The sequence below is a fragment of the Nomascus leucogenys genome, chromosome X (assembly GCF_006542625.1).
Source record: "Nomascus leucogenys isolate Asia chromosome X, Asia_NLE_v1, whole genome shotgun sequence".
NCBI classification, from domain to species: Eukaryota; Metazoa; Chordata; class Mammalia; order Primates; family Hylobatidae; genus Nomascus; species Nomascus leucogenys.
Window position 1 is genome coordinate 29,954,600 of NC_044406.1, and position 22,441 is coordinate 29,977,040.

The 22,441-nt window shown below is 36.8% G+C and overlaps 1 protein-coding gene across 2 annotated transcripts in view; it reads right to left on the bottom strand.

Annotated features, from left to right (window-relative positions):
- Positions 1 to 22,441, bottom strand: part of DMD (dystrophin) — a 1,770,560-nt gene that overhangs the window by 374,540 nt on the left and 1,373,579 nt on the right. For both annotated transcript variants that reach the window (XM_030807549.1, XM_030807550.1), the window contains one exon: positions 13,325 to 13,481. In XM_030807549.1, the coding sequence (XP_030663409.1) occupies positions 13,325 to 13,481 (157 nt within the window). The remainder of the gene's footprint in view (positions 1 to 13,324; positions 13,482 to 22,441) is intronic.

Consider the following 22,441-nt stretch of genomic DNA (forward strand, 5'->3'; position numbering starts at 1 on the left):
GATATAATTCCATTGTTAAAACTGGACAGTAAATAATCCAAAGCTAAGGACCATCCATTGTGAGAGACCACGTGTTTGCCCATCGAGTTGTTGCCAAGGACTTAGATCCACCACAGCTGCAAAGTTCATTTCTTAAATATGAGTCATTGAAGATTAAAATGAGGCTAAAGAAAAGACAAAGAAAGTTCTGTTATTACAAAGACATAAGCACCATTATTTTCACATTGTTGCCTGAAATTAAGAAAAGAAAGTGGATGGAAGAGAGGGTTAAGTGATTGTATCTTTAGAATTTCAAAAGATTCAGATTAAATACAAAAAGATAAAACTCCCACAAAAAGAGAGAGATAGTTGGTTCAAGGAGGTCAGAGGATAAAGAAAATGGTAATAATTCTTATTATGTGGGAAAAACTATAAATAATAATATGTAATTTTAAACATGGTTATATGTAAGATCCTCCTTAATTTAGTCACTTAACAAACTTCAAGCAACTACTATGTATCAGACGCTGTTCTAGGCAATGAACATCTGTGGTCTTTGTAGCATGGAGCTTAAAACAAATGGCTTTATGTGGTAAAAAAAGCAATGTAGAATCTGCATTAAAATAATGGAAAGTCAATTTTTCAGTATCTAATAACTCACCATAAACTGCACGTTGTAGTATAATTTATTGCATTTTAAAAGAAAGAAAAATGAAGACTTTTTTTTTAAAAAAAAAGACAAACAAGAATATTTAATGTCAAGAGTCTTGATTTTGATAAGTGTCTTGTCTCCCAAAAAGGCCTGTTCGAATGAGGTTTGAGAAAATATATACTCATATATACTGATTTTGTCATATAAATTTTGGTGAATATTTTAAACCAGAGAAGTCGGTTCCTTTATGTGATGATGAGAAAAGGTATCAGATATAGAGATTTTTTTCCCATGTACATACGGAATATGTATTTAAAATATTTAGATGTTAGCATTCAAATGTTAAGACAATTACTTCCTAAATCCCTTGAACAGATAAAATTATCTTTGTTAAAACACATCCTCTTCCCCATACCTTTCTTTTCACCTTTCCAAGACAGCCAGACCCAAGGTTCCAAAATAGTGATATGGGAGAATTAGAAGCAATACTAAAGACTTAGAGCACCTCTATGAAAATAAAATATGCAATTTAGAAAATGTTAGGAATACTACATGAATGTTTTTCCTCTAGCTTCTTAAGGTTCACAAAATAAACTTACATGAAGTATGCTACTACACTATTATAGCAATGATAAATCTCAAGATAAATCCATTTATTATGAAGGTTGAATTATCTGGTAGATTGCACTTAAAACACCATAAGTACTGGCCAACCAGGTGACTGATTGTTGGCTCACTAATTTGTTCATTCAAAAAATATTTATTTTGAACCTATTATGTACAAAGTTAGGGAAGATATAGAGACTTAATCTTTGCCATTAAGGAGTCAATAGTTTGGTTGAGTAGGTATATTTGTGGTGTATACTTCTATATTATGAATGTTTCATCCGTGCAAATTGAGATACAGATAAGTTAGGGTTTATCTAAGGCCATCAGTTAATTACACACTTTGAATCTAAATCTTGCAATTCTAAAGTGAAGCTGAAAGTGAGTGATAACAAAAAATAAAATCTCCCTGACTTAGAATAATTTGGAAGCCACATAAGTGGCCACGGAAGAAATCAGAAACTTAAAAAATTCCTGAAAGTAATAGAGAAGAACCAAGTCATTGATTATTACTATTTTTATTTATTTATTTACTTATTTTTGAGATGGAGTCTCGCTCTGTCACCCAGTCTGGAGTGCAGTGGCACGACCTCGGCTTACTGCAACCTCTACCTCCTGGTTTCAAGCGATTCTCCTGCCTCAGCCTCCTGAGTAGCTGGGACTACAGGCACGCGCCACCACGCCATGCTAATTTTTTGTATTTTTAGTAGAGACGGGGTTTCACTATGTTGGGCAAGCTGGTCTCAAACTCCTGACCTCAGGTGATCTGTTTGCCTCGGCCTTCCAAAGTGCTGGGATTACAAGTGTGAGCCACCACACCTGGCCATTGATTATTTTTTTCGGTCCCTCTTGCTTCCTGCTTATATTATAAAAATATCTAATAATGCCATAAATAGAAGTAGCTCAGAACCACATATGGAAGGGATGAAAGGTGAGATATTGATTTGCTTCATGAGAGGAAAAAGATGAGAACTCTGGGCATAGGTAATGACATGACAGGGAGAAAAGCTATCTTGCTTTCTCCTGGGGACAGTGGATTTAGGATCATATTACTATGGATGTGAGTAAAAGCCCGTGCTTTTCAAAACACAGATGTCTTTCGATCATGTACAGCTTGCCTGGTGCTGAATTTTACCTATACTCATACTGAAATGGTAAATTTCAGAATAAAATCTGATGGGATGACTAGAAATACTACCCATATTTGTAAGCAGAACTTCCCAGAATCATCCTGGGAGGCAGGCTGAAGTGGTGAAAAGAGCACTGTTCTGAGTGGCAGGAGCCTTGGGCTTCAAGCCTGGGCTGGGCCAGAACCTGGCTGCAGTGATCCAGAAAAGGTGATAAACGCTTCCTGCTCCTCTGTGTCCTCATTTGTAAAACGTGGGCATTTGCTAAAAGCTTATCTAAGTTTTAACATCCAGTTCTCATATACTATAATCCATTTGTTAAGATCATTAATCGGCCACAGGCCTGCTCTGTGGTGGCAGTTTGAGAGTCTCTGCTAAGCATCATTATTATCGATGCTTAAAAACCATAGCCATAGCTTGGCATATAGTAAATGCTCAGTAAACATTGTTGACTAAAATACAGAACACCCAGCTAGAAGACCAGAGTGTGTTATATGTAGGCCAAGTTGATTTAGATGCAAAACAGGCTTGCAGGTGAAAGCCTGGACTCATGAATCGTAAGAGAAAAAATTAATGCTGTCAATTGGGAAAAATGGACAGATCTTATTCTAGGTCTACTCATGTTCCAGATCCAAAGCTGAGTGTCACTGCTGAGTTACTGGGTGGAATTTCCTCAAGAAGTGGTCCTATTAGCATTGCCTTCTTCAACCTAGTGATTTCTTAAAGGAGATTTTCACGTCCAAACACTCACAAGTTCCATGGTTTGAACTGCTGCTTGGGGCTTTTTCTGTAGTCTGCAGGATTAGGTATGAGATGAGAGGACACTAGACAGACTCTGAAATGTAGGACTATCCAACAATTCTGTTCATTGAACAAATGGATACTGAGCAGGCATAGAACAAGACGTTAACACAGTCATATCTGTAACTTGATCTGTATTTAATAGTTTTGCCATCCTATGTCATCATTCTTGTTCCTGTGTTATTTCTACCTTATTTTTATGTCTCCTGTATTGTTTCTATGACTGACAAGAAAGTTGCTGAATATATTCTGTCACCAAAAGGACCTTCTTTGTTTAAAGAGCCACCATATTTATTGAGTCTCAAACACATAAGAATATTTTACCAAATGCTCACTTCGGGACAAGCAATGCTCGGTTAACTTAAAAGCGAGGTCTTGGAAAAGGGCAAGCGATCCAGAAATGTACATGGCAGGGTGGCAAGAATATTGCCCCCAGTAATCTAAAGCAAATTCATGGGGGTTCATGGAAGAAAAAAAATTGAAGAAAGAGGCAATGGAGCAAACAACAGAAAGAGAGGTTTCCCTTAATATTCATTTGAGACAGCTAGTATTACAGAAGTTATGAACATGGGTATCTGGGCTATAAAGAAAAGGCCATAATCATTTTTTCTTATTGAGATAAGAACACTTGATATGAACTTTACCCTGTTAACATATTTTTTTTTTTTGAGACGGAGTCTCGCTCTGTCACCCAGGCTGGAGTGCAGTGGCACGCAGTCTCGGCTCACTGCAAGCTCCGTCTCCCAGTTTCACGCCATTCTCCTGCCTCAGCCTCCCGAGTAGCTGGGACTACAGGTGCCTGCTACCATGCCCGGCTAATTTTTTCTTTTTTCGTATTTTTAGTAGAGACGGGGTTTCACCGTGTTAGCCAGGATGGTCTTGATCTCCTGACCTCGGTTAACACATTTTTAAGTGCACAAATCGGTATTGTTAACTATAGGCGCAATGTTATGCAGCAGATCTCTAGAACTTTTTCATCTTGCATAACTGAAACTTTAGCTCCATTGAGCAACAACTCCCCCTTACAATGTCTGGCAACCATTTTTCTACTCTCTGCTTCTATGAGTTTGACTAAATAATCATCTAAATAAGACGAAAAAAAGCTCCACCTTATTTTCACTCCACTTCTGAATAAAAGTGAAGATAAGGGATTGAAGTATCAGATACATCCAGTCATTGTTTCAGATAGTCAACAACATGAACAACAATATTAATTTATAAATGAGATTGAATAAATTCGATGTAAAATTGAAAAGTAAATGAACATATTTCAGGCCTGAAATTATGTTTTTTAAAAAAATCTAATTGTAGTCAATGAAAAAACATTTTTGAGTGTATAAGGGGAAAATGTGTTTAACAAACTCTGTGTTGAGATTTATTTTTCTGGAAGTCTTTGAAAACAAAAATTGTATTCTCTGAGATCAAGGGCATGGGCTAGAATAGTCCAGCCTGCTTGCAGGTCTGTGATACTATGGAGGAATAGTTTAGTGCGCACACAGCATCTTGAACAGCTGTTTGACTCTCAATTCTAAGGCTGGGCTGCTTCCAACAATCACTGGGGAAGTTACTTCCTACTGACAATCATGTTGTTAAGTTCTGAGCTGACCTTGAGAGATCACTGGTGAAAACTCAATCTGTTCCCATGGCCATTCAGGGAATTAGGTCTTAGGTCATTGAGCCTAAACTTTAAGATTTGGAAATTACTTCTGAAATGTTAGTGAAAATGAATGGATTATTAGGAAACCCTGTGACAAATTAATTTGTGTATGTTCTCAAAATACTGAGCCAAAATTTGAGATTGTCAAGTATAAGTGGTAAATAATTTCTGAATCATACCCTTTGTGGCTGTCTGTCAACATAATCCAAAAATGGAACCCTGGTTCCTTCTAAGCACATACCCTCAAACGTGATCATTCCCAACTCTTTCTCAGATGGCAACATCATTATTTTATTTGTTCAAGCCATTGACCTCCGAATTATCCTTGACTCTTTGCTTCCTCTCAAACTCCACATTCTATCTATCTTAAGTTCTATCACTTCTACCCTCCAAATATATCTTGGATCAAATAATTATTCACCATATCTATCATTTCCACTCTAGTCCAAGTAATCATTTCCTTCTGAGATGACTTCACCACCCTCCTTTTTCTGTGTCTTCAGTTTTGCTCTTTTTATAGTCAATTCTCCATAGCAGCAAGAGTCAACTTCTAAACACATAAATCAGATCACATCATCCCTGCTGAGAGCCTTCCAGTGATGTCTCCTTACTTCCAGTGATGTCTCTTTACTCACAGAATAAAATCCACCTCCAAACTATGGCCTGCAAGACCGTTCATTATCTGGCCTTTCCCTCTTTCTAGAACCTGTCACTGTCTACTGATCTTATTTCCCTTGAGATACACAGCCCATCTTGCTATTTCTACAACACTCTAAACCTGTTCTTACCACTGGGCTTTTGAGTTTGGTGCTGCTTCTGCCTAGAATCCGCTTCATTCAAGGTTTTTGCATGGTTTACTCACTCATACAGGTTTTGTTTGTTTGTTTGTTTGTTTGAGACAGGGTCTCACTCTGTCACCCAGGCTGGAGTGCAGTGGCACAATCTTGGTTCCCTTCAACCTCCGCCTCCCGAGTTCAAGCGATTCTGGTACCTCAGCCTCCTGGGTAGCTGGGACTACAGGCACGCATCACCATGCCCAGCTAATTTTTGGTAGAGACGTAGTTTCACTATGTTGGCCAGGCTGGTTTCAAACTCTTGACGTCCAGGGATCTGCCCGTTTCAGCCTCCCAAAGTGCTGGGATTACAGGCATGAGCCACTGCACCTGGCCTCACACAAGTCTTTACCCCAGAGTAACCTCCTCACATAGGCCAGTACTCCTCAATCTTTCTCTATTCATGCTTTGTTTATTTTCTCTTCATAGCACTTACTACCCAACATAATTTCATCTATTAATTTATTGGTTTACTATGTATTTCTGTCACTAAAATCTAAACATCCATAGAGGCAGAGACTCATTTTGTTCACTAACATATGCTTAACACAGAGTAGGCTCTTCATAAATAAAGTTCTTGAAAGAACCAATAAATTCTAGGAATCTGAGTTATGGTACAATTTTTCCTAAAATAATTTTTTTGGGGGACAAAAGGAAGAGCACAGAAAAAGATCAAGGGGATCATTTGTAATTAAATGAATAATGTGTGTAAAAGTGCTTCGTAAAGGCAAAACACTATACAGATACTATTTTAAAGAGTATGTGTCAGGACATCAAAATATTTTGACAAAGTGAGAGAGAAGACTCTGGTAGAGAAGTCAGTTTGTAAATTATTCACATCTCATCTTGTTACAGTCATTAAAGCAAAGCAGCAATTCCTAGATGACTCAGTTCTTCAGTTTTGATGATAAAGCTAGTTTTCAGAAGACTTAGACTTAGTTTTCAGAAGACTCAGATGCCTAGAAATGCAGTTCTAAAAATAATTTTTAAGTCATTTCTATTCAGCATCCCTAAATATGACTGCATAGGATATCAAACTTATACAAAAATGATGAAGAATAGATCAAAAAGACGTCTATTTCCTCCAACGCGGCTAAAAAGACATCTTAGAGTAGATATAACTAACAGTCAAGTGGTTTAGAAACTCTAACAGGCCAGGTCATTGAACGTTAGAATGAATCACTCTGGCCGGGCGCGGTGGCTCACGCCTGTAATACCAGCACTTTGGGAGGCCCAGGCGGGCGGATCACGAGGTCAGGAGCTCGAGACCATCCTGGCTAACACGGTGAAACCCTGTCTCTACTAAAAATACAAAAAATTAGCCGGGCGTGGTGGCGGGTGCCTGTAGCCCCAGCTGAGGCAGGAGAAGGAGAATGGCGTGAACCCGGGAGGTGGAGCTTGCGGTGAGCCGAGATCGCACCACTGCACTCCAGCCTGGGCAGCAGAGCGAGACTCCGTCTCAAAAAGAAAGAAAAAAAAGAAAAGAAAAAAGAATGAATCACTCTATCGCAACTTTTGGTTGTTTTTCAGAGGTGATAGGGAACAACGCGTTTTTCTTAACACAGAGCTGACTTAAATCTTAACATTCACAAATGACACCCAAAGATATTTTCTCTTTCTGTAAAAAGAAAACACAGAAAAGTCGTCAAGCTAACATACATACTAAAATGTATCCCATGTAAGCAGGCCAGCATTGATAACAGAATTAGCCTAAATAAATGTATAATCTGCAAACATGATTTCAGGATAATTTTATTGAATTTCTAAGCCTCTCTCTCACTTTGTGGTGACTTCTGAGGAAATTGAACATGCATAATATATGACCTGACAAATGAACAAGTAAACTACTTTATTCAAGCCTTTTCATTTGTCAACAGCATCCAAGCAATAATGGCTTTCTGTCCACTCTTTTAATAATGTATGTATTGATTACTTCCATCTAAATCTTAACCAGAAAATCTCGGGAAGCTTTGAAGGTATCCTTAATGGTCTCTAGGGAAGGGATTATAGAGATTTTTTTAATTGAAAGGTGAAAACTTAGTGACAAACAATTTCGTTAGTAAAAATGCAAACAAAAAGTCATTACCTACACTGTTGTTATAATCAAGATCTAATCTCCATTTGGATTTGGGGTAGGAGGAAGGGAGTTGAATAAGCTGATGTTTTATCGCAGTTCTCCTTAGAAATTCCCCACTATGATTTGCTCCTTTAAAACTCTCTCTAGGTTAATCACAGAAGTAGACAAGTAATAAATATCACTTTAGTAACTGCTCAAGTAAAACAAAGGAAGTCAGTTTTTAAAATATATCTGGACCAGAATAATACACACTAATTGAAAACGAGTCAGTCTAGTGAGGCAAGTAATGAGGAACTGTAAAAGCCAGGATAATGTATTCAAAAGACATAAAAATTGGTCAGTTTATATTTGCTAAGGCACATTTGAGCTTTAATTATTTATAACACTTCACCGCATCTGGAGCATTATTTTATTAATTAGTCTTGAGAGCCATTCAGTTGCAGTTGTTATGCAGCCCAGCTGGTTTGGGGAGCACAGATCTACTCCCATGGGTGTGAAAATTGCTTTGAGGAGTGAGACTATAGTCCCCAAATATGTCTGTGGAGTATCTTGGAATTTTACCTACAGAAGAACCATACATCTCTCCATGACAGCAATTGATATTGACTGTATATTTTCTCTACAAGAAAAGAGTATAAGACACGTAATATTTTGCTACAAAATATTATCACTAATCCGAAACGGCATACAAAGAAAAATACAAATTACCTGTTTTGTAAACATCCTGATTTATAGAAAACGAAAGTGAAAATGAACATTTGATTCTAGTTTCAACTATTGACATTTTAACGGGATTTGTATCCCCATAAAAAGCATCAGCAAAGGATATTAATAATTTAGAATAGAGAGCAAGCAGACGATTTTTTTAAAAAGTGGCACTCTAAATACATGGGGAATAAGTTTACAATTACAGCGACCCATCTTGATACCAAGGATTCTATATAAACAACAATTAAATCAAGAAACCCATAAAGAGCAATACAATGTACAATTCTGGAAACATGGCAAGGTAAAACAAAAGTCCACACATATAAGATCTGTCAACTATTAGATCTTGATGGAATTTTGTACTGATTATGTTTTTTTTCTCTTTTTCTAATTGAGTTCAGGAGATCTGATAGAGAGATCCAGTTTCAAGGATTTTCCATTTTTCTTTTGTCCACAGGCTTCAAGAGCATCACTAACTAGATAGTCCATATATGAAAGGGCTACCACATACATGTGACAAAACTTTGAGTCAAACAGGCTACTAAATTGTTCTGTCATCAGCACTCAGGAGTGATGATGTTGTTTGAGGAAGGAGAGTGTCTTGTATCAAGAATTTTTCTTAAAGATACCAAGAGAAGCTTGAAAAAGCATTGGGCCAAACTACAAGTAAAAACTGTACGTCGTATGTTTAATGCAGCACTATTCACAATAGCAAAGACGTGGAACCAACCCAAATGCCCATCAATGATATACTGGATAAAGAAAATGTGGCACATGTACACCATGGAATACTGTGAAGCCATAAAAAAGGATGAGATCATGTCCTTTGCAGGGACATCGATGAAGCTGGAAACCATCATTCTCAGCAAACTAACAGAGGAACAGAAAACCAGACACTGCATGGTCTCACTCATAAGTGGGAGATAAACAATGAAAACACATGGACACAGGGAGGGGAACATCACACACTGGGGCCTGTCAGGGGGTAGGGGGCTAGGGGAGGGATAGCATTAGGAGAAATACCTAATGTAGATGACGGGTTGATGGGTGCAGCAAACCACCATGGCACATGTATACCAGTGTAACAAACTTGCACTTTCTGCACATGTACCCCAGAACGTAAAGCATAATAATAATAAAAAAAACTGTGCATCAAAGTAGCTCTACACACTTTACAAAAAGACACTTAATTAGAAATAAACAGAAAACTCCGGTAAATAAGAAGGGAATACCGCTCTATTCTTTCTTTCCCTGCTCTTGGTCTCAGTAGCTTTCCTTTATCTAATCAGTGTCTACTGTATACTAGGCACTTTGGAATGTGCTGGGTAGAAAAATGACAGCTTTCCCCCTCCCAAAAATCTTCTTGAAGGACATGGTTTAGCAAGAGTGGCTGTCATTTATCAAATAGTAACACATGCACGTGATGACAAACAACGCTATGTTATAGAAAAGTAGACAATTTTAGAAGAGTGTGTAAAGGGAGATCTGGTCAAATGTAGACAACAGGGAAAAGCTTGCACAATGTCCGAGCCAAGATGTAAAGGATTATTAGATGATAACCAGGATATTATGAGGGGGTGGGTGTAGGTAAAAGGGTTTGAGACAGAGGACCAACAAGCCCCACATAAGAGGGACATGCAGAATTGGAAAAAGCAAATGGAGGCAGTATGGCTGGTGTCCAAACAGCAAGGGAAGAGCATCTAGAAAAGACGAGGTTGAGGCCAGACAAGCCAGATAGTGCCTTGTTACCCTTGTTGAGGATTTTGGTCTTTTTCCAAGAGCACTGCGAAAACTACTATAGTGTTAAGATAAGGACTCATATAATTGGATTTACATTTTTTACACAGATTATTCTGACCGAAATGTAGAGATTGCATTGTAGGGTGGCAAGAGTAGATGCAGAAAGGTTAGGAGAAATGGTCTCTTATAATTATGATGATGACAATAGTAGACAGTCAAAAACAATTTTGAAGTTAAATTGGCCAGGTGCGTTGGCTCACGCCTGTAATCCCAGCACTTTTGGAGGCCAAGACCGGCAGATCACGAGGTCAAGAGATCGAGACCATCTGGCCAACATGGTGAAACCCTGTCTCTACTAAAAATACAAAAATTAGGTGGGCATGGTGGCACGTGCCTGTAGTCCTAGCTACTCGGGAGGCTGAGGCAGGAGAATTACTTGAACCGGGAGGCGGAGGTTGCAGTGAGCCGAGATTGTGCCATTGCACTCCAGCCTGGTGACAGAGTAAGGCCCCGTCTCAAAAAAAAAAAAAAAAAAAAAATTGACCCAGCGATGTCTTGGTAGTGGAAGGCTGAAGGCTGGTCATCTGGAAAAGGTACTGTACCAGCCCACTACGTTGTTGTCTGGTATGAGAAAATATTTAGTTAGAGTCTTGGAATATTTAGCTAGAGTTTTGGAGTTTTGTAGATTGCGGCAACAAAAAGATAAAGAAGCAAAGAGTTTTAGACTTTTGAAAACAAGTTATTAAAATTTAAATGATTGAATCTAAGTTGTATTTGGAAGGAGGTAAATATGGAAGGGCAGAGGAACTAATGTATAAAACACAGAGTAATCAATGGGCTGGAAGTCCTGTGAAATTCAACAAAGGTAACAGGTAGCTATCTGAGCAAGCACACTAACCAAGTAGGATGGATTAACTTCATTCTGGTGAGTATCACTCATAACTCTAGCATCACCATCTCCCCAAGTCATGTTATTTGTCATGAGATTCCTGAGTAAGTACAAACATTTTACTACTCTTAACAAGCAACCAAAACTAATAACCAGGAATAGTGAAGCAGTATTTATAACAAAATACTGGCTGGAAGAAACCACAGCAATTATTTGGACCAATTTCCTCATATTACAGTTGAAGAACAAAATAGCAATCAGAATCCATCTTATGAAGAAATATGACTAGAATCTCAGTCTCCTGACTCCTAGCGCACATGTCCAATGATTCATTTTCTTTGGTTTCTGGAACTAGCATAAAATTCATCTTTTGTAGAAATTCTTTCTCATTTCACTATATCGCATAATGCATATTTTAAAAAAGGCCCATCCTTCTCAATGAGAGCTTTTCTATATGTACACCAGAGTGTTTTGGCTGTTTATTCAAAGTCAGAATATTTAAAACACATAGCACCACTACATTTCACCCTACCACAAAAGCTAATTTAATATTCAGAAATATATGAAGGCAAATGGCTAAAGGAGAAACTGGTAGTTTCCCTGGCATTTTTTTTTTTTTTTTGCAAAGATCCCTGGGTCTTCTTTCATGTTCTCTTCCCTTTTTATAATTTCCTATATCCTCTTCTCCAGAATAATATAAACCCTTGACCTTTCCTCAACATGCCACCTTTGGCTGTATCTCCACAGAGATCTTTCCTTTACATGCTCAACATGCAAAAGTGGTACCATTTTATCAAGTTTTTATTATTTGGTAGTAATTGGTTTGGTTTGCTATTCATTTCTGTTCTTGTACCTTTTATTCTCATTTCCAAAACACTTATCAGTATCCACTCTACACCAGACACTTTACTAGGCTCTAGGGTCTTGGAGGTGAACAAGACAAAATCTCTGCCTTTTTCACTCAGAGCTTAGTAGAGAAGATAAAATGTAAGTAAAAATAAAACAAACAAACAAAGAAATAATTGGTCATCGTTGGAGGATGCTAGTGAACAACTTGTTATTATAAAAATTGGTAAAATTGAAACATGTATTTTGCTTGTTCAGTATGAAAGGTATACTGAGTACCAAAATAGGAGACAAGTGCAAAACATTTTTTTTCATAGACCTACCCCAGTGAATAAATGAAGAAGGAATGGTAGAGATAGGCAATTGTCACACTGCAACCCCTAGCCACTGATCATGAACAGCTATTAAACATCACACAAAAAGAGAAAACAAGGCATTATATACCACCTCCTGATGACGGAAGAATACACGAACACCTGTGAAGCAGTCTTGCTGAAAAAAAAGCCAAACCCAAATACAAGCAAACTACAGAACTGCACTGTTCAATCGGTAGCTACTGGCAACATCTGGCTACTGAGTACTTGGAATGTAATGAGCCTGAATTGAGATGCGCTGTAAATGTACATTTTTTCTATTGATTGCACGTTGAAATGACAGTAAGAATTGTACTACAGTTGCATGACATATAACGATGAGAAGAAACAGGGTGAAAGATACAGAGAAACTATACTATTTTAGAAACTTACTGTGCATCTGTAATTACTTCCAAATAAAAAGTAATAAAAAGACCAATTAATCAAAGTAAGGTGTGGGTCTGATTTCAATTTTTATTTAAACCAAAACCAGAAAAAGTTTAAAAAATGCATAATATGTATGAGAAAAATGGAATTTTGAATATGGACTGGATATTTGATATGATGAAATTATTGATATTTCAAAAGCATTATAGTAGCAAGGTGATTACCTTAAAAGAGTGAATCCTATCATTTAACCTTTTGAAATATTAACAATAAAATAACACATGCCTGATATTTGTTTTAAAATAATCTGGGAAGAGCCATAGAATAAACAAGATCTGACATGATTTGATAACTGTTGATGTCTTGATGGGTACATGAGTTTTATTATAGCATTCTGTCTACTTTTGTATATGTTCAATATTTTTCATAATGAAAAGTTTTTTTTAATATAGCCAAAAGAGATGGACGATTTCTTAAAGGGTATTATTAACACAAATGTGTTTGACATTTAAAATATAATGGCTTAGATTATTTATAATTGACCCTTGGGCGAGAAGAGTAAAAAAAGATTTCTATTCAACTTAATTTCAAACAAAATTAATTTTAAAATAGTCACTGGATTACTATGTGCTTAACATGTGCAAGGCACTAGGCTTAAAAATGTCCTACCCTATGTACATCGTTCTGCTTCTGAACTGCTGGAAAGTCGCCTCCAATAGGTGCCTGCCGGCTTAATTCATCATCTTTCAGCTGTAGCCACACCAGAAGTTCCTGTAGAGAAAGGTGCAGACGCTTCCACTGGTCAGAACTGGCTTCCAAATGGGACCTGAAAAAGAACAGCAGCATACTATGTCAGAATATCTAGAAGTATAATCGATGATTCTAACAATTCCATTAAAAAAGTACAATAAACCTATTGTGAACTACAAAGCAGTCTTGAATAAAAATCTGGCTACTTACTTTTGAGAGCCATAAAACAGGGGACAGTTTGATGGCAATTTTGAGAAAAGGCAGTGTTTAGCCATATGTTTATTTCCACATGCAGAATGCTGAGACTTTGGGCATGAAATAGACACTGGAATCTATTGCTTTTCCATACGGTTGTAGTCAACGATTCTTAATATTTCTGGTAGAAAAAATTGGATGCAGTGACTAATGAAAAACACTTCGTTTTCATGTGAGTCATGCTAGTACTGGAATTCTTTTTGCCTTGAGAAATGGAAAGGTCTCTCCCCACATTTTGACTTTTCCATTTCTGCACCCTAGGCAGCCTTTTCCATTGAGTTCTTCCATCTGGCGTCTGTTCCTTTCTGCTCCTCTTCCCAAATGCGTCTCCTTTCCCCCTACCCTTCTTTATTTGTGTGCACCTGGGATTTGTCTTCACCAAGTTTCAACATTTTCTGCTTTGCTTCCTTTGTGTAAAAAGTACTAAGACAACAACTCACATGCAAGAGTAAAATCAGACATTTATCTGAAAGCTTCCCCCGAACATGAATAATTTAGGCAGGAGACTGAGTGCTTTACCGTCAACTGTATTTAGAACATGTTAATCCTTAGAAGCCATTTAAGAACACACAAATGAATGATCTATGCTATAAAATCCACATTTCACTTGAAGATGAGAAGCTAAAGTAATACAATAAATCATCATCCAGAAAACAAAGAGGAAACGCAGAGTGTTAGCAAAGCTTTATCTTCAGGTAAATTAGAAATTATGCTGAATCACTCAGCTATTATCAGCAATTACTAATTAATTCATAATAACGCTACCCATAACATAAATATAATAAAGACCTTCATGCTGCAAAGATTGAAATGTAAAGCAAAGCAACCAGGTACAGCAACATTTCCCTTAGCCATTTGGTAACTTAGCTTGACATTACAAATACAATTCTCCTTTTGGCCTTAGTCAAACAGAATCACCAAAGAACACTTATCTATTGAAATTAAATTGTTCCAAACTTTCTGAAGGATAATTTGACAATACGTAAAAGTCTTTAAAATGTGCAAATACAATGACCCACAGGCTTAAATTCAAGGAAATTATACTAACAAAGAAATTGGAAAAAGATACAAAGATACAGGTGGAAAAATGTCATACATAGCATCATTTATGATTGATAAAACAAAATAGAAACGACGTAAATATTCAATATGAGGGAATTGCTTGAGAAATGCAAAACCCCAACCTACTGATTGTTTTCAAATGCAATGAAACTTGTATATGTTTTAATTTACAAATTAATGAAATTTATATATGAATTTAATTAAATAGCTCTTAATTTAAAAGGGAATTATTACATATATAATGGTGCATTCATACAGTAAAATCCTATGCAAGGTTCAATATGATGACATACTCAAATATTTATGATATGGAAAAGGTCATCACCTCAGTTACTATGTGAGAAAATAGGTTACAAAACAAATATTTTCTGAATTTTTCTAAAACATTTGTGTATGTGTATGTATTTGTGTGCACATGCTTGACTATGAAAAAATTTTGTAATGACAACCAGGTTATCCCTCAGAGGTAGATTTACAGGTGATTTATTTCTTAATCTTTACACTTTTCCAAATTGTCAAGGTTTTCTTTCTATAATTGCCATATAAACAATATGTCCAGGAAAAATGAAGGCATTTCCATCAAATAAGATAAATTAAATTGTTCAAGACTCTAAGGGTAATTATTTCCTAAGAAGTGAATCGTGAAATACCATAAATGTCATGAATTGAATAAAATAGTGCATGCAGATTGCATACAATTAGAGGTCAGTTCTTTTATGTTTCTGTACCATCCTTTCAGCTATCACTTTTCCATGATAAGCCTAAGCGACAATTCCCTATGCAAGATTTTAGCTGTTTAATGGCATGTAATGTGTAATGGTTAAACGAATTCCTTGGGGTGTCTGGAATTCACAGCTTGGTCCCTTTGAGAGTGAAAGAGGCTATCAAGCAGGACATATTGAAAGGCAGGTGGAGAGAGGTAGGGCTCAGACATGGAAAAGCAGCAAATGGTAGAAAAGACACTGATTAAATAAAAATTTATTGACTGCCCCTAAGTCTCTAGGATGCATTGGGGAGTAGGGAGAGAGGAAGGGAAGGGAGAATATAATGATGCCTAACGTTTGGCCTCTGTCTGCCTGGTAGAGGAAACAAAATATCCTTGTGGCAGAGAGGTCTAGAGGAGGATATAGTGAAGGGCAGGCTGCCTATGTTGAGACCTCAAGCTGCGGCTTTGTTTACGTAAGGAAGTGCTAAAATTCCAGTTCTAGGTTAAATGGTGCTGACTAATTATTAGTGGGTCAATGAACCCCTTTAGGTCCCCTAAGAGAGAGCAAAATAACTGAGGCCTAGGGAATTCAGTTTTTTTTTGTTTTTTTTTTTGTGAGACAGAGTCTTGATCTATCACCCAGGCTGGAGTGCAACGGCACGATCTTGGCTCACTGCAACCTCCACCTCCCGGGTTCAAGCAATTCTCCTGCATCAGCCTCCCAAGTGGCTGGGATTACAGGCGCCCACCACCACACCCAGCTAATTTTTGGTATTTTTAGTAGAGATGGGGTTTCGTCATGTTGGCCAGGCTGGTCTCGAACTCTTGACCTCAGGTGATCCACCTGCCTCAGCCTCCCACAGTGTTGGGATTAGAGGCGTAAGCCACCACACCCAGCTGGGAATTCAGTTCTAAAGGATCTAAGAGAAACTTAATAGCATGAAATAGGGAAGCTGTTAGAAGCCAGGGACAGAGGACAGTCAAGAGAGCTAATACAGCAGCAGAAGACGGACCTGGAACCTCAAAAGATGAAAAGCTCTCACATATCTGGGTAAGGGGACCTTCTTTAATTTTTTTGTAAGGTGTGGAGTTAGATAAAATTTCAGAATGTTTGATCATCTTAATTACATATCAAATTGCTTCATTTTTTTCCTCTCCTAAAGCTCAAGAGTGAAAGGAAAAATGTGACAGGAGGACAAAAACGGAAGCAAAAAACTGATAAAGGACAGAGAACACTGAGTAAGAACTGAACAGGTGAAAGGCAGCCAGAGAATGAATTAAAACAGCATATACAAATGTATTCAATCTGAAGCTCTGGGTCTCAAACTCTAGTGTGCATAAGAAACATTTGAGTAGCTTGTTTAAAATCGAGATTGCTAGGTGCCACCTCCAGACTTTCTATAATTCTATCAAGAATCTCTGCTTTTAACAAGAACCTTCACAATTCCACAGGTAAGCTCCAGAACCATTCTTTGATAAAGAATTTATTACAGCATTTCTGATATGCCCCAAACATTACTTCTTGGTCTCCACAGGGCAAAGGCGGCATTTGTCAGTGACTTGATTTTGAAGATCTAAATGTAAGGAACATTGTGAGCTCAAAACATTTTCTTTGACCATGTTAAGCCCGTGAAATGTTTTCAAGTCACATTTCTAATACATTTATTGGAAGCAGTTGCCCTATTTTTATTTTGATGAGTGTATATACCAGATATTTTGAAATGATTAACCCATGTTTGCATGTGGAATATCTCCTCCTGAAAATGTTTCTTTGTATTTGTAATGACTTTTTTTTTTTTTCTGGTTATATCATACATAGGCTGTTGGGGCTGGAAGGAACCTGAGAGATTATAGTTCAACCTTCTTGTTTTGCATATGTAGAAATAAAGATTGCAAAGGTATAAAACAGCTGCTGAATAACATAACTTGAGCTGTCCTATTTAGATATGGGAAAGGGAAATTACAAACCTTTGTTAGATGAGAAAATCCTTAAACCTTAGTGGTTTTAACCAAATGTTTTTGATCTCTGAGCAAAAAGGCTTGTTGCTGTTAAATTAAATTAAATTGGGCCTAAAGCTGCCTCTGTACATAGCAAACTGCAACCCAGCTTGGCATGTAAGCAATATGCAACTTAACGGTACATTCTTGTAACAAATAGCTGAGTCTCAGCCAATTCCAGCAGTCAAGTTTCAGCTAATCACAGGCTGTAAACTGATCAGCTCATGTCCATATAAGGCAAATGCCTACTTACACTATGCCCAAGTAAGGCAAATTCTAAGCTGTAACCAGTCAAGCTGTTTCTGTATGTCACTTCCTTTTTCTATCTATAAATACTGCCTGCCCACCTTGCTGGGTGGAGCTTTCTGAACTTCTAATTCTGAGTACTGTCTGATTCATGAATTGTTTTTTGCTCAAATAAACTCTGCAAAACTGAATTTGTCTAAAGTTTGTCTTGTAACATTGCTAATTGTCAAATATATTCTGCTTACTCCTACCCACTCAACAGAAAATAAAAGAGGTGGTTCCAAGGGGCATACTTAGCTTCTATCTATTTCTATTAATCTTTATTAGTGAAGACAAGAGCTTAGGGGTTACTACCATTTAACAAGGCAAGTGCTAATCTCTAAAAAGCTGATAATTTCCACAATTTGTAAGGTTTAGGTAAAACGCAGAGCCTTTAGATGTGTTGGAGTATATTGCTTGGTCTTTAAGGAACTCCACAGTGTCAGGACGCTAAGAATTATAGGGGCTGATAAAGTGATTGTTATTTCTCTAGACACAGATATTTCAACTGTGATTTGGTTAATGCCTAGTTTGAAATCCTTATAAAACTTTACTCTGAAAGGCATGCATTCTTAAAGTGAAATGTGTTATATTGAGTTCATTTTTCACTTTGACTTCCTTTATAAAACTAATGATATATCCCTATAAATCTTTAGTACCCTCATGTAATAAAATAGCACTTAAGCATGCGGAAAGAAAAGGTAGGAACGCAGAAATAATAAAGAACCACAATACTGCCATAAAAACAGACAAAAAGACCCACGGAAAAGACTAGAGAACCCAAAAATGAATCCACACACCTACAGTTAACTCATTTTTGACAAAGGTGCCAAGAACGTACAGTGGGGAAAAGACAGTCTCTTCAACAAATGGTGCGGAAAAACTGGATATCCATATGCAGAATGAATCTAGACCCCTATCTCTCACCATATACAAAGATCAAATCAAAGTGGATTAAAGACTAAAATGTAAGACCTCAAACCATGAAACTGCAAGAGAACACTGAGAAAAATCTCCAGGGTGGCATCAACAGATGAATAATCTGAATTTGTACTTCAGAAACAAAAAAAATTAAAGAACCACAGAATTACAACGGGAGCTATCTCTTTAAATAAAGAGAGAGAATTAATCCCAAAGAGAAGTCAACATTTTTTTTTCTAGACAAGTCTTGAACTCCAACATCCAAATATAATTAACATTCTAAAAGTGAGAGAAAGAAGGTCAGAGATATTCAATGTCCAAGTTGCAGTTTTCTCTCAAAGGTAGACCCCACCTCTTTTTGCCCTTCCTTTGTTCTCCATTATACAAAGACACTAACTATTCTAACCTCTAATAGCAAGTACTCCCCAATAGATTTATTGCTTCTACAGACTATATAATGTCAGTGTCCTTGCCTCTTAATGTTCAGAATTGTATAAATGTGAATATTTTATATAACATTTACAAATTTTTCTGCCAAATATAAAAATCTCACATAATGTAAATTCTGCTGAAATTATGTTGACAACATATTATGTGATTTTCATAGTTAATAGTATATACAATGATCTGGAAAAATAATCTAGTAGTAGACTAAATTGAAATCTTCATATATATTTCTTATGTAAAAAATTGACTTGACCACTTCTCAAGTTATTAATATTCTAATATTAAAAATGCAAGGATTGTGGATATGGAATTTTGGAATGAAAAACACTTTCTTTGACTAATTACCATCTTAATATTGGATAATGTCATTAGTAACTGTGTGTGTATGCATGTGTGTGTACATTTAAGTAAATAATTTTCCCTTTTTCTCCCACTTAAAGCAGTTAATGTTTTTGTTTTGTTTGATGGAACTTAAATTATCACTGACTACTTACTTTTCTTCCTTATACCTCTTGGCCAACATGTGATGTGATAATGCATGTAGAATGATAGCATGTAATTTTCTTGAATTAAATTATGAGATAGGGTTATACAATTTCAGTTACATTTCTTTTCTCTCAAAGACATCTTATTTACTTTATACAATGCCTTTTAAATCAATCAGTTCTATTTTAATTAAGAAAACCAAGGTAGAAAAATTAAACAATTTTCCAGGTGCATAAAGTGTGATTGCAGAACTAAAAGAATAAAATTGTACAACTGCAAGAGAACTGGAAGAGACTGTTCATGTTTCTGGTCAAACTCTTCATTTCAGTGAAGGAGAACATTGAAGTCTGAAGCAGTTAAGTGACTTGATCAAGATTATATGCTAAGACAGTTAGTGACAGAACAGAACAGAAGGGAAACTGGGTTGCCCAGCTGCTGACCCATGTCTTTCTACTCTACCATACTCACATATTTCGAGTTTGACATTTTTGTATTCATAGAAGTTAGCTGGAGGCAGTAAGCATAGCCCTATAAAGCAACTCTTGAACACCTGAAGAAACATGTTATCAAGTGTAACTTAGAATAGTATTGGGAAGACCTAGTGAGGAAACAGCCAGAAAAGAAAAGATTCGTTATGGAATATGAATCAAAATTTGGAGAATAAGAGGAGAGAGAATGTTGCAACTGTGAGAACCAGCAAGGGTACATACTCATATGGGAGAGTGAGGAAATTGTTGGAGAGTAGGAATGGGGTTAGAAAATAGAATCTATTGATTCTCTTGGCTCAGAGACTCTATGTTGGGGAGTAACAGAATGATGCTTGGTGAGAAAGGAACTGGAGGCAGAAAAAGAACAGAGAAGAGAAGGGGTTAGCAAGGACTTATTAGGCACAGTTGGCAGAGAGAGAAGGGTCTACTAGATTCTAATGATTAAATATAACTTCATTAGAGCAGTGATTTTTTTGGTATGTTTTATTCATGGTTGCATCCTCCGTGCCCAGAAGAGTGCCTAGTACATAGTAGGCATTCATTAAATGTTTGTTGAATGAACAAACAAATAAATGAATGAGGGAGATATGGAGACCTGCAAGATTGAAGCTTCGAACAAAAGAGTAATATGATATAAACAGCGTCCAAGGTAGAGTATTCTTGTAAATGTATCAACATGGCATAACATGATGACTTAAATAAGAATCTTAACCACAGGAAGAGAAAAGATGTATGGCAGAAGAAAAATAAATGGAAGGAAAACGATACAATATGGATTTGTATTTGGAAGCACAAGGATACGTCTTATGAGCCAATGGAATACAAACGGAAACTTCAAAATCATTTGGATTTAAATTCAATTTTGTTTCTTTAAAAATGGACACCTGGGAAATAAAACACTAACGGTTTTATTTTTTCGAAATATAAGAGCAGTTTCAGAATCCCTCACAAAACAATGAACCAACTGTAAATTTTTATAATATGTTATAACTTGGGCAAACACAGGACTATTTTTCCAGGATATCATTGAAACTATTTTTTAATTGTGGCAACTTTTCATTTTAAAATAACCCCCATGGAAGAAGTGACAAGATTCATAATGCAGGTTTATCAGTGCCACTAATGGTTCTATATCTAACTCTTCCAGTGTTATTCTATCCTATTTCATAATCACCCCTAATTACTGCCTATACTGTACTTCTCTCAACTGAATCCTGCCATTTGCTATAGATTGACCAATACCCTAATTTCATTCAAGTGTCAGGAAATAAGCTAAATTGCTTTGATGTGGAGAATTACTTCTTTGCTTTTTATGAGGGCTTCTAACATATCCTGTATAAAAGCCAAAACCATTGATCTGAATATTTAAATTCTAGAATTGGCAGCACCTTAGATAAGCTAAGGTAACTGTTTTCTACCCGATTAATGACAGCAAGAATTAAACTGCGGTAGCTGACATATGGGAAACTGCTGAGAATGAAGAGTCCATATTTTGGCTGACATGCTGTTTGCCACTTTCAATTCTCCTTTTATTTTATCAGGTTCACGTGAGGGACAGAAAAGGCACTAAGTGACACTCGGAACAATTATAGCACCTTGCTTTTTCTTTTGTGCAGAAAAGAATAACTTAACTTTACCTGCCAATATTTTTTCCTCTCACATTTTCATTCTTTTTTAATGACGAATGTTATGAAAGTGGCCTACGTCATCACACATACTGACCTCTCTTAAGAGTTTAAGCTGTAGAAAGCTAATAGAGCCTCCCCATCTTTGAAAATGCTATTGCCATTGTTGCTCCCAGCGTACCACCACCAAGTTGATACAAAATTCATATAAAAATGGGGACATAAGGAACAATGTCTGGGAAGCCAGGGTGCAGACTTGTGGAAAAAAAAAAAAAAACACCTTATACATAAAAATAAACCCTGTTCTACTCCTAGCAATCTACTTCTCATAAAAACAAATCCTTTTTTACTCCTAGAAAAAATCTACTCTCTATTTCATCCTTTCAATTAGTATGCATTTCTTTGTAGAAGTTTCCTTCTTTCGTTATATGCTATGGTATCATATGGTGGTTAAAAGTTTAGACTCTGAAGTCAGACTCCCTGGCTTCTTTTTCTTTTTCTTTTTTTTTTTTTCTTTTATTTTTTTTGTGAGACAGAGTCTCACTCTTTCGCCCAGGCTGGAGTGAAGTGGTGCGATCTCGGCTCACTGCAACCTCCACCTCCAGGGTTCAAGCGATTCTCCTGTCTCAGCCTCCTGAGTAGCTGGGACTACAGGGGCATGCCACCATGCTCAGCTAATTTTTGTATTTTTGGTAGAGACGGGGTTTCACCATGTTGGCCAGGATGGTCTTGATCTTTTGACCTCGTGATCCACCTGCCTCGG